Below are 13,933 nucleotides of genomic sequence, written 5' to 3'. Positions count from 1 at the left end.
TGTCACCCAGACTGGAGTGCAGTGGCCCGATCTCGGCTCACTGCAACCTCTGCCTCCCGGCCAGGTTCAATCAATTCTGCTGTCTCAGTCTCCTGAGTAGCTGGGATTACAGGCATGTGCCACCATGCCTGGCTAATTTTTGTATTTTTAGTAGAGGTGGGGTTTCACAATGTTGGCCAGGCTGTCTTGAACTCCTGACCTCAGGTGATCCACCCACCTCAGCCTCCCAAAGTGTTGAGATTACAGGCATGAGCCATCGTGCCCAGCTATGCCCAGATAATTTTTGTATTTTAGTAGAGATGGAGTTTCGCCATGTTGGCCAGACTGGTCTTGAACTCCTGAGCTCAGATGATCCACTCACCTCAACCTCTCAAAGTGCTGAGATTACAGACATGAGCCACTCACTACGCCTGGACTTTTTTCTTTTCTTTTTTTTTTGAGACGGAGTCTCATCTCTGTCACCCAGGATGAAGTGCAGTGGCCTGATCTCAGCTCACTGCAACCTCTGCCTCCCAGCCGGGTTCACTCAGTTCTGCTATCTCAGCCTCCCAAGTAGCTGGGATTACAGGCATGCACCACCATGCCTGATTTTTGTATTTTTAGTAGAGAGAATGTTTCAGCATGTTGGCCAGGCTGGTCTCAAACTCCTGACCTCAGGTGACCCACCTGCCTCAGCCTTCTAAAGTGCTGGAATTACAGGCGTGAACCACCGCGCCCAGCCTTTAAAGCCCCCTTAAAGGCACTTATTTTGGAGATGAGGACTTGCTGCATACCCCAAGCTGGTCTTGAACTTTTGACCTGAAGAAATTCTCCAACCTCAGTGTACCATGTAGTTGTCATTACAGGTGTGAATGATGCTTGGCTGTCTCATAAAGGCATTTTTGTTAGGGATGGCTGACAAATTTTCTTGCTCTCAGGGTGTAAGAAAATATGTCACCTTTTATTTTTCCATCAAACTAATGTCACTCTATTCATTTTTCTTTATATTTTGTGTTTCAAATTTGTCCATAATTTTGGATTCACACATTTAGGACAATATGTCACAATTTAAGTGTTATACATGAAGTAAATTAGATACTTAGTAGGCACTCCATATTTACTAAAATAGTTTACTTATACATTTGTTTGCTGCAGGCAAAGAGGAATTACAGGATTTGCACTCACTTTCTTCAGCCTATATCTAAATAAAAACATAATTTATTTCCAAATATTTGTTTTATATATATCAGAGGCTTTAATTATATTCTGCAAAAATATATATTTCTTTTTAATTTAGCAATATAAGGCTATTATTTTCTTCTAAATTTGATTTTTTTTTTTTTGAGTTGGAGTCTCACTCTGTTTTCCAGGCTGGAGTGCAGTGGTGTGATCTCGGCTCACCGCAACCTCCACCCCCTGGGTTTAAGTGATTCTCCTGCCTCAGCCTCCCAAGTAGCTGGGATTACAGACATGCACCACCAGGCCTGGCTAGTTATTTGTATTTTTAGTAGAGATGGAGCTTCATCATGTTGGCCAGGCTGGTCTTGAACTCCTGACCTCAAGTGATCTGCCCTCCTTGGCCTCCCAAAGTGCTGTGATTATAGACGTGAGCCACCATGCCCGGCCACAATTTTTTTAAGGCTAAATAAAATTCCATTGTGTATATATGTTACCTTTTTTATGTTTATGAATCAAGAGACATCTGGGTTACTTCAGCCTTTTGCCTTTTGTGAATGCTGGTACAATAAATATAGATGTTTACGTATCTCTTCTAGGTCCTGTGTTGCATACTTTGGATATAGATTCATAAATGGGATTGCTGTATTTAATTATAATTCCACTTTTAATTCTGTGTGAAACATAACATTTTAAAATAATGGCTGCATCCTTGTTTTCCATCAACAATCAATATAAGTTTCATTTTCATAGCATCGTCAACAGATTTGGTGGTGGGTTGTTTTTTTGGTTTTTTGTTTTGTTTTGTTTTTGGTTTGAGACAGAGTCTTGCTCTGTTGCCCAGGCTGGAGTGCAGTGGTGCGATCTCAGCTCACTGCAATATCCGTCTCCTGGGTTCAAGCGATTCTCCTGCCTTAGCCTCCCAAGTAGCTGGGACTACAGGCGCATGCCACCATGCCTGGCTAACTTTTCATATTTTTAGTAGAGACGGGGTTTCACCGTGTTAGCCAGGATGGTCTTTATCCAGCCTCCCAAGGTGCTGGTATTATAAGCATGAGCCACCGTGCCTAGCCAGATTTGGTGTGTTTTTTAGAAAAATGACAGTGGTCATTCTAATGGGTGTGGGGTGATTTTGCTTTTCCTTGTGATTTCTATGTATGTCTTCACAAATTAAATTTATGTGTCCTTTCAAATGCTGTTTCCCATTTTTGTATCTTTGTGTGTGTTTTTTTGTTTGTTTTTGAGACACAGTCTCCCTCTGTCACCCAGTTTGGAGTACAGTGGCGCAATCTTGGTTCACTGCAACCTCTGCTGCCCAGGTTCAAGTGATTCTCCTGCCTCAGCCTCCTGAGTAGCTGGGATTACAGGCGCCTGCCACTGTGCCTGTAGAGACTGGGTTTCACCATCTTGGCCGGGTTGATCTTGAACTCCTGACTTCGTGATCCATCCACCTCGGCTTCCCAAACTGCTGAGATTACAGGTGTGAGCCACCGCACCCCACCTGTTTGTGTTTTTTTAAGATGGAGTCTTACTGTGTCACTCCGGCTGGAGTGTAGTCATGTGATCTTGGCTCACTGCAACCTCCGCCTCCTGGGTTCAAGTGATTCTCCTGCCTCAGCCTCCCAAGTAGCTGGGACTACAGGCGTGTGCCACCACACCTGGCTAATTTTTGTGTTTTTAGTAGAGACGGGGTTTCACCATGTTAGCCAGGCTCATCTTGAACTCCTGACCTCAGGTGATCCACCAGCCTCGGCCTCCCAAAGTGGTGGGATTACAGGCGTGAACCACCACGCCCGGCAATGTATCTTTTATTTTTGTTTTGTTTTGTTTTTTTTGAGACAGAGTCTCGCTCTGTTGCCCAGGCTGCAGTGTGGTGGCATGATCTTGGCTCACTGCAAGCTCTGTCTCCTGGGTTCATGCCATTGTCCTGCCTCAGCCCCCCGAGTAGCTGGGACTACAGGTGCTCGCCACCACACCCAACTAATTTTTGTATTTTTAGTAGAGACAGGGTTTCACTGTTAGCCAGGATGGTCTCGATCTCCTGACTTCATGATCTGCCTGCCTCAGCCCCCCAAAGAGCTGGGATTACAGGTGTGAGCCACTGCACCCAGCCCAGCTATATATCTTTTAAATGAAAATTTTGTTCAATTATTCATCCTTTTCTAAATCAAGTTATTCAACTTTATTGCTCAGTATTAAGAGTTGCTTATATGTTCTGAGTATTAACTCCTATTATATGATTTGTAAATATTTTTACCAGTTTCCTAGGAGGCATTGGCACTTGAATTTTTTTTTTTTAATCTGCAGAAATTTTGAAGTATAGTGTGGTTAAATTTTCCTTTTCTTTTCTGTTCATACATTTAATTTTGTATCTAAGAAAATGGTGCCAAGACCAATATCATGTCTTTCCCCTATATTTTTTTCTAGAAGATTTGTTAGTTATTTTTTTAATGTTTAAGTATTTTATTTAAATTATTTTTGCATATGGTCAAAGGAAAGGATCCAGCTGTATTAGTGTAGATGTCCAGTTTTGTTTTTGATTTGCTTTAATGCGACCCCCAGGGCAAATGCCAGAGAAAAGGCAAGGCAAAAAAACTTTATTTACAAGCCAATGTGAAGGAGGGGGCGAGGTTCACCCGTCCTGGTGGTGGAGGCCAACGAAGTCGCTCGGGCCTTCTGTGGCTAGGTTCCTAGGTCCGCTTAGGAGCAGGGGCCAAGGAAGTTCGCATCGCACTGCACGTCCGCAGGGAGCGGCTTTTATGTCCTGGGCCCGGGAGTGGGCGGGTCGGGGGCGGGGCGGTAGGCGTGGCTAGGCGGGTTCCGGTTTTTCTCCGTTGGAGGTCGGGTTGCGCCTGCGCAGTCGACCCGTGTCTTTCCCAGGCGCGGGAAAGTTGAGGGTGAAGAACCTGGAACTGCGCCATCTTGCCTCCGTTCGTCCAAACAGTTTTCTCTTCCCTTTCCTTTCCTTTCCTTTTTCCTTTTTCCTTTATCCTTTTTCCTTTCCTTTTATTGAGATAGAGTTTCTCTCTGCCGGACTGGAGTGCAGTGGCACATCTCAGGCTCACTGCTACTTTCGCCTCCCATACTAAAGCAATTCTCCTGCCTCAGCCTCCTGAGTAACTGGAATTATAGGAGCCTGCCACCACACCCAGCTAATTTTTACTCCTGACCTCAGGTGATCGCCCTCCTCGGCCTCCCAAAGTGTTGGGATTACTGGCATGAGCCACCACGACTGGCAATATCCAGTTTGCAACATGATAGATTTTTCAGTTTTTGAGACGGAGTTTTGTTCTTGTTGCCCAAGTTGTAGTGCAATGGCACGATCTCAGCTCACTGCAACCGCTGCCTCCTGTGTTCAAGCGATTCTCCTGCCTCAGCCTCCCAAGTAGCTGGGATTACAAGTGTGTGTCACCACGCCCGGCTAATTTTGTATTTTTAGTAGAGACGGGGTTTCACCAGGTTGGTCAGGCTGGTCTCGAACTCCTAACCTCAGGTGATACACCCGCCTCAGCCTCTGAAAGTGCTGGGATTACGAGTATGAGAAACTGTGCCTGGCCTCATCATGATTTTTTGAAGAGATTATCTCTTCTTTACTGTGTGGTCATGGCAACTTTGTGAAAAATCATTTAATTATATACAAAAGGGTTCATTTCTGGGCTCTCTATTCTGTTCTTTCATCTGTTTATCTGTCTCTGTGTCAGTAGCACATTGTTTTTGTTATTGTAGCTTTTAATATGTTTTGAAATCAGGTAGTATGATGCCTCATCTTTTTCATGGGTGTTTGGCTAGTTATAGTTTGTAATAAAATTCAAAAGTTTTTAACAATGTTTCTGTAAAAATGTGCTATTGAGATTTTTATAGAAATCTCACTCCGTTGCCCAGGCTGGAGTACAGTGATGTTATCTTGGCTCACTGCAACCTCTGCCTCCTGGGTTCAAGCAATTCTTCTGCCTCAGCTTCCCAAGTAGCTGGAACTACAGGCGCATTTCACCATGCCATGCTAAGTTTTGTATTTTAGTAGAGACAGGGTTTCACTGTGTTGGCCAGGATGGTCTGGATCTCCTGACGTCATGATGCACCCGCCTCAGCCTCCCAAAGTGCTGGGTTTATAGGTGTGAGCCACCGAGCCTGGCCACAGTTTCTTTTTTTCTTTTCTTTTTTTTTTTGAAGATTGTTGGCCATGTTTTTAATTTATTATTCTTTAATTTTTAAATTTAATTTTACTTATTGAGACACGGTTTCACTCTTGTTGCCCAGGCTGCAGTACAATGACGTGATCTTGGCTCACCACAACTTCTGCCTCCTGGGTTCAAGCAATTCTCCTGCCTCAGCCTCCTGAGTAGCTGGGATTACATGTCCCTGCCACCATACCTGGCTAATTTTGTATTTTTAGTAGAGATGGAGTTTCTCTATGTTGGAGAGGCTGGCCTCAAATTCCCGACCTCAGGTGATCCGCCCTCCTCAGCCTCACAAAGTGCTGGGATTACAGGCATGAGCCATTGTGCCCAGCCTGTTGGCTATTTTATTGTCTCTTGAGATTCCTTATACTTTGGGGTTGTTTCAATTTCTTCAAGAGTGAATGAGAAATTTAAAAGAAACTTGCATTAATTCTATAATTACATTGAGCAGTATGGACATCTCTAAAATAATAATTATTTCAATCTTTGAACAGGAGTGTGCTCAAGAGTCTGTTGTTTAATTTCAATATATTTGTAGATTTTGCAGTTTTTTCTATTATTTTATTTTATTTTTTGGAGACAGAGCCTTGCTCTCTTGCCTAGACTAGAGTGCAGTGGTGCCATCTCAGCTCACTGTAGTTTCCAACTCCTGGGTTCAATCGATTCTCCTGCCTCAGCCTCCTGAGTAGCTGGGACTACAGGCGTGCGCCACCACGCCCAGCTAATTTTTGTATCTTTAATAGAGATGAGGTTTCACCACGTTGGCCAGGATGGTCTCAATCTCTTGACCTCACTCATGATCCGCCACGCTCGGCCTGTTTCTTTTTTATTTCTACATTGATATTCTTTTACTTCTTTCTTTTCTTTTTTTGTTTTTTGAAACAATCTTGCCCTGTTGTCACCCCAGCTGGAGTGCAGTGGTGCAATCTCGGCTCACTGCAACCTCTGCCTCCCGGGTTCAAGCAATTCTCCTGCCTCACTTTCCTTAGTAGCTGGGACTACAGGCATGCGCCACCATGCCTAATTTTTTTTTATTTTTAGGAGACACGGGGTTTCACTGTGTTGGCCAGGCTGGTCTTGAACTCCTGACCTTGTGATCTGCCTGCCTTGGCCTCCAAAAGTGCTGGGGTTATAGGCATGAACCACCGCCCCGGCCTATTTTACTTATTTCTTATTTTATTTTGTGTATCTGTGCAGATACATTATCTGTGGTATCTTGGGGTTTACATAATATTTCTAAAACATATAACAATATATTTTAATCTGGTAAAAAGTAAACTTAAGTTGCATACAAAAATTATTCCTCAGATTTTCAATTCCTTTATTCTCTAAAATTCCTTCAAATTTTAAAAACAATTAAAAAATTTCTGCACCATTATGATTATGCTGAGAAATTTTATTTTTGTGTATGTGCATATCTTTCTCAGAAAATAATTGTCATTTTCTGGAATCATGTTTTTGCTGTAGAAGAAACTGCTTTCAGAATCTTTTATATTTGGGCATATGCACTGCCCATATTCTTTTTCAGAATTTGGTTATTTAGGAAGGCTTTTTTCTTTTTATTTGGCAAGATAGATTTCCTGATGGTATTATTCTCATTTGATAGCTACTTTTTTTTTTTTTTTTTTTTTTTTTCAGAAGTTTTGACCATATTACACCATTGTCTTCTGGCCTGCAAAATTTTAGATGACAATCCACTGATTATCTCATAAGACTCTGTAAATGACACATCACTTTTATCTTGCAGCTCCCAAGATTGTCTTGTGTGACTTGAAATTGTGCTTAACCTGTGTTTCTTATAAATATCTTTGTGTATCATAGTTTGTTTGTTGAGTTTCTTTATTTTTACATTTTTTATTTTAGGATTTTTCAATTATAATTTTTTGTGTGTTTTTTACCTCCACAATTTTGGTTTTTTTATATTTGTAATATTTTTGTTCTTAACCTCATTTTTAAAAAATGTTTTGATAGTTGTATGTGTTCCTATTTCACTCATTGAGTATTCAATTTATTTTATTTTCTTTCTTTCTTTTTTTTGTTTCAGACGGAGTCTCGCTCTGTCACCCAGGCTGGAGTGCAGTGGCACTATCTCTGCTCACTGCAACCTCCACCTTCCAGGTTGAAATGATTCTCTTGCCTCAGCCTCCAGAGTAGCTGGGACTGCAGGCGCATGCCATCATGCGTGGCTAATTTTTTGTATTTTTAGTAAAGATGGGGTTTCACCATGTTAGCCAGGATGGTCTCGATCTCCTGACCTCATGATCCACCTGCTTCAGCCTCCCAAAGTGCTGGGATTATAGGCATGAGCCACCGCACCTGGCCTTATTTTCAATTTTAAAAAGTAATGTATACTTTATTCAAGGTTTTTTTCTGAAAACTTTATAATATTCTTGCGGGGACTTTATTGTCCTATTTTGTATACATGGTAATATTTAATTGAGATTTGGATATTAAAAAAAGCTATCTATCACAATTTTTATAATGTAGCTTTGTCCTGGCATAGTCTGAAAAATTTTCTCAGCTAGAAATTCTGGGAGTGTCTTAAACATGTTCCTAGGATGTGTCTTGTCTGAAATTTGTTTTTTAATTTAAAAAGTTTATTCACGTTTCTTCTTAATAATCAGTCACCACTTGCTAAACCTGTTCGCTGTCTGTGATACTGCAGTCTCTCTGCTGCTGTAACATTTAGCTTTGGTTTCAGCAGATTCAAACCGTCATTCCAAAGTATACCAACACTTTTTTCAGCACTTTATGTCGTGCAAGACAGAAACCAGTGTCTGGAAGGGCTCATAGAAATGAAAAAAAAGATGTATGTGCCAGTGTTCTACTTGTCTTTAAAAAACAAAGAAAGAAAGAAAAACGGGGTTGGCTATTCACTCTTTTTTTTTTTTTTTGAGAGGGAGTCTCGCTCTGTTGCCCAGGCTGGAGTGCAATAGCGCAATCTTGGCTTACTGCAGCCTCCGCCTCCCAGATTCAAGCAATTCTACCTTAGCCTCCCGAGTAGCTGGGATTACAGGCGCCACCACCACGCCTGGCTAATTTTTGTGTTTTTAGTAGAGACGGGGTTTCGCCATGTTGGCCAGGCTGGTTCCAAACTCCTAACCTCAGGTGATCCGCTCACCTCGGCACCCCAAAGTGCTGGGATTACAGGCGTGAGCCACCCTGCCTGGCTGGTTATTCACTTCTAAAGGCACTATATTATATTGGGGAGAGGGATGAGCTGTGTTGGGTAAACATAACAGACTTTTCTCATTATTCTTTATGACTCTTTGCATTGTCCTCACCTCCTGGGGCACTGTACACACTTAACTCATGTATAAATTTTTCACAAATGTATTTTGGTTTGTGTATTTTTCTTACATTTATATGTCTATAAGGAAATTAGGGCCTTTGGTATTTTGTTGTGCAGTTTTGTTTTGGTTGTTTTTGAGTCAAAGTATTGCTCTGTTGTCCAGAGTGGAGTGCATTGGTGTGATACCAGCTCACTGTAACTTGTGCCTCTCAGGTTCAAGCAATTCTCCTGCCTCAGCCTCCTGTGTAGCTGGGATTACAGGTGCATGCTATCATTCCTGGCTAATTTTTTTGTATTTTTTAGAAAAGATGGGTTTCACCATATTGGCCAGACTGGTCTCAAACTCCTGACTTCAGGTGATCTGCCCATCTCAGCATCTAAACGTGCTGGGAGTACAGGCATTAGCTGCCATGCCCGGCCTTCTTATCCAGTCTTGTTTATGTAGTTTGTATAATTTTGTAGGTTAGATTTGTAAAGAATATGTATCTGAGTCTAGTATGTGGAGTAAGTTGTTATTTTTATTTCTTTCAGGTATGTGTTGTTATTTCGCCCAAGACCTTTGGCCAGAGCAGAGCATAAAAGCTTCTTTCCAAAGAATAATACTAAGAAAATATGAAAAATGTGGACATCACAATTTACAGTTAAAAAAAGGCTATAAAAGTGTGGATGAGTATAAGGTGCACAAAGGAAGTTATAATGGATTTAACCAGTGTTTGTCAACTACTCAGAGCAAAATATTTCAATGTGATAAATATGTGAAAGACTTTCATAAATTTTCAAATTCAAATAGACGTAAGACTGAAAAGAATCCTTTCAAATGTAAAGAATGTGGCAAATCATTTTGCGTTCTTTCACACCTAACTCAACATAAAAGAAATCACACTACTGTCAATTCCTACAAACTTGAAGAATGTAGCAAGGCTTTTAATGTGTCCTCAACCCTTTCTCAACATAAAAGAATTCATACAGGACAGAAACACTACAAATGTGAAGAATGTGGCATAGCCTTTAACAAGTCCTCACACCTTAACACACATAAGATAATTCATACTAGAGAGAAACCCTATAAACGTGAAGAACGTGGCAAAGCTTTTAACATATCCTCACACCTTACTACACATAAGATAATTCATACTGGAGAGAATGCCTACAAATGTAAAGAATGTGGCAAAGCTTTTAACCAGTCGTCAACCCTTACTAGACATAAGATAATTCATGCTGGAGAGAAGCCCTACATATGTGAACATTGTGGCAGAGCTTTTAACCAATCCTCGAACCTTACTAAACATAAGAGAATTCATACTGGTGATAAACCTTATAAATGTGAAGAATGTGGCAAAGCCTTTAATGTGTCCTCTACCCTTACTCAACATAAGAGAATTCATACTGGGGAGAAACCTTACAAATGTGAAGAGTGTGGCAAAGCCTTTAACGTGTCCTCAACCCTTACTCAACATAAGAGAATTCATACTGGAGAAAAACCATACAAATGTGAAGAATGTGGCAAAGCCTTTAACACATCCTCACACCTTACCACACATAAGAGAATTCATACCGGAGAGAAACCCTACAAATGTGAAGAATGTGGCAAAGCCTTTAACCAGTTCTCACAACTTACTACGCATAAGGTAATTCATACTGGAGAGAAACCCTACAAATGTAAAGAATGTGGCAAAGCTTTTAAGCGGTCCTCAAACCTTACTGAACATAGGATAATTCATACTGGAGAGAAACCATACAAATGTGAAGAATGTGGCAAAGCTTTTAACCTATCCTCACACCTTACTACACATAAGAAAATTCATACTGGAGAGAAACCCTACAAATGTAAAGAATGTGGCAAAGCTTTTAACCAATCCTCAACCCTTGCTAGACATAAGATAATTCATGCTGGAGAGAAACCCTACAAATGTGAAGAATGTGGCAAAGCTTTTTACCAATACTCAAACCTTACTCAACATAAGATAATTCATACTGGAGAGAAACCCTACAAATGTGAAGAATGTGGCAAAGCCTTTAACTGGTCCTCAACTCTCACTAAACATAAGGTCATTCATACTGGAGAGAAACCCTACAAATGTAAAGAATGTGGCAAAGCTTTTAATCAATGCTCAAACCTTACTACACACAAGAAAATTCATGCCATAGAAAAAACTGACAAATATAAAGAATGGACCGGGCGCAGTGGCTCACACGTGTAATCCCAGCACTTTGGGAGGCCAAGGCTGGTGGATCATGAGATCAAGAGATTGAGACCATCCTGGCCAACATGGTATTTAGTAGTCTCTATTTAGTAGTCTCTACTAAAAAACACAAAAATTAGCTGGGTGTGATGGCGCATGCCTGCAGTCCTAGCTAAGGAGACTGAGGCAGGAGAATCCCTTGAACCCGGGAGGTGGAGGTTGCAGTGTGCCGAGATTGTGCCACTGCACTCCAGCCTAGTGACAGAGCGAGACTCCGTCTCCAAAAAAAAAAAAAAAAAAAAAAAGTGGCAAAGCTTTTAACCAATTGACAACTCACTATACAGAAGATAATTTATACTGGAGAGAAACCCTAGAAGTGTGAATAATGTGGCAAAGCCTTTAACAAGTCCTTAATTCTTAGCAGACCTAAGAGAATTACTGGAGAGAAATTCTACAAACCTGAATGATAACAATGCAGTTGACAACACCTGAACATTTCTAAACACCTTTAAATGGTTGTCACACTTGATTGTAGGTAAAATACTTTATACTAGAGCTAGAAACCTCTACAAGTGTGAAGAATGTGGCAAAACATTTAACCAGCGCTGACACTTTATTGGACAGGAAATGATTTATACTTGAGAAAAATTATGCAAATATAAAGAATGTGAAGAAGCCATTAATATCTGCTCACATCTTATTCAATATCAGAGAGTTCATACTTAATAGAAGCATTAAAAATGAAATTACTGTCAATAGATTTTTCAGAAAATACAAGCTTTTAAAGTGAAGAAGAGTATTTATTTTGAAGACAAGCATTAAAATATCAAGAGTGAGCTGGGCATGGTGACTCATACCTGTAATTTCAGCACTTTGGAGGCCGAGGTGGGTGGTTCACTTGAGGTCAGAATTTCAAGACCAGCCTGGCCAACATGGTGAAACTCCGTCTCTACCCAAAATACAAAAATTAGGTGGGTGTGGTGGTGCATGACTAATCTCAGCTACTAGGGGGTTGAGACAGGAGAATCGCTTGAACCTAGGAGGCAGAGGTTGCAGTGAGCTGAGTTTGTGCCACTGCACTCCAGCCTAGGCACTCCAACTGCACTCCATCTCAAAAAAAAACTAACATGAAGAGTGTTGTGGTACCATTACTTGTATTACAGATCTTATTTTACACATTTTGTACGAGAATATATCTTGAAGAAAATCGCTGCAAAGGTAATAAATTTGGGAAAACATTTTTTTACAAACTACAGCCTAGGAAACACCAGAGAGTTCATACTAAAATATATTTTTGCAGATGCAATAATATAAAAAATTGGTTATTTGAAAATTAAGTCTGTAAATATCAATTCAGAGTAGATATATCTAAGGAACTGACACTTCAGGCAGTGCACTAAATCAGAGTGCTGAGTTTAGAAAATAAAACAAATTTACATAAATATTTTGTATATAACTTTAAAAAGTGTGTAAGATATTTGGAGAGTTATTGCATTCAAAGTGTGCTTTTCTTTTTTTTCTTTTTTTTTTTTTTTTTTGAGATGGAGTCTTGCTCCCATCGTGCAGGATGGAGTGCAGTGGTGCTATCTCAGCTCACTGCAACCTCCACCTCCCAGGTTCAGGTGCTTCTCCTGCCTCAGCCTCCTGAGTAGCTGGGATTACAGGTGTGTACCACCATGCCTGGCTAATTTTTGTATTTTTAGTAGAGACAGGGTTTTGCCATGTTGGCGAGGCTTTGCTTTTTTTTTTTTTTTCAGACGAAGTCTTGCTCTGTCACCCAGGTTGCAGTGCAGCCTCTGCCTCCCAGTTCAGGTGATTCTCATGCTTCAGCCTTCCGAGTAGCTGGGATTACAGGCATGAGCTACCACGCCTGGCTAATTTTTGTATTTTTAGTAGAGATGAGGTCTTGCCATTGGGCAGGTTGTCTTGAACCCTGCCTCAGCCTCCCAAAATGCTGGTATTACAGGCGTGAGCCACTGTGCCCACCAAAATATACTTTTTTCTTGAAAAAAAATTTATAGGTTTTTTAATATGTGAATAATGATGGAATTCAACTCTCAAATTCATGCTGTTTCTTTATTCCTATTGTATTCACATGTGAAAGTATGTGATGAATGGTTCCTGCGTGAAAGATATGAGAGATTCTTTTTTATTAGGTGGGCATTATTATCTCTTCTATGAAAGAGTAACGACATTAAAATGTAAGATGTATGATGAAAATCTAAGTAGGGATGCTCTTTGTGGTTAACTTATAATATTGAGTGATGCATGATACTTATAATATTGAGTGATGCATGAAGTAGATGTTCAGTTAAATATTCTGCTTTATGAGAAAAATATTTTTAATTTTAGTTAAAATTTAATAGTGTTATTTTACTAATTGTACTTTTATGTGATACAATCTAGTACATTTAAAAACTTTGAAGTTATGTGTAGACTTAACTTTTTAATTTAACATTTTTAACATGTTAAATACTATTGTGCATTCAATAAAGCATTATTTTGCCACTAACCTTAACCCATTCCACCTTACTCAAGAGTGTAGGTAAAAGATAGTATTATTTGTTAACATAATAAAGTAGTATCTGTAGTAATCTTTTTTGCGAGTGGCTTTAAACTGCAAAGAAGTTAAAGAATGTTGTTCCTGTATGTTAAATTTTTATTTTTTCTTATTTAAATTTACTTAATATTTTTGGGTACATAGTATGTGTATATATTTAAACCACATATGGCATATTTTGATACATACAATATATAATAATGACCTCATGGTAAATTAGGTATCTATCATCTCTAGCATTTATCCTTTGTATTATAGAAAATTTAATTTTACGCTTTTTGTTAGTTTAAAATGTACAACTAAACTGTTACAAATGGCCTTACCTCTGGCATTTATCCTTTGTATTACAGAAAATTTAATTTCTCACTTTTTGTTAGTTTAAAATGTACAACTAAACTGTTACCGATGGCCGGGCACCATGGCTCATGCCTGTAATCCTAGCACTTTGGGAGGCTGAGGCAGGTGGATCACCTGAGGTCAGGAGTTCAAGACCAGCGCTGCCAACATGTTGAAACCCTGTCTGTACTATAAATACAAAAGTTAGCCAGGCATCGTGGTGAGCACC

General features: G+C 40.0%; 1 protein-coding gene across 3 annotated transcripts in view; it reads left to right on the top strand.

The window, feature by feature from the left end:
• ZNF724 (zinc finger protein 724) overlaps window positions 1-11,013 on the top strand; it is a 53,810-nt gene extending 42,797 nt beyond the window's left edge. For all 3 annotated transcript variants that reach the window (XM_030913527.1, XM_030913526.1, XM_030913528.1), the window contains one exon: window positions 9,157-11,013. In XM_030913527.1, the coding sequence (XP_030769387.1) occupies window positions 9,157-10,826 (1,670 nt within the window). In that variant the 3' untranslated portion in view covers window positions 10,827-11,013. The remainder of the gene's footprint in view (window positions 1-9,156) is intronic.
• The last annotated feature ends 2,920 nt before the right edge of the window (window positions 11,014-13,933 follow it).

Source organism: Rhinopithecus roxellana, chromosome 12 (genome assembly GCF_007565055.1).
Source record: "Rhinopithecus roxellana isolate Shanxi Qingling chromosome 12, ASM756505v1, whole genome shotgun sequence".
NCBI classification, from domain to species: domain Eukaryota; kingdom Metazoa; phylum Chordata; class Mammalia; order Primates; family Cercopithecidae; genus Rhinopithecus; species Rhinopithecus roxellana.
Note: the sequence above shows the minus strand (reverse complement) of the source record. Positions and strands in the feature narration are given on the sequence as shown.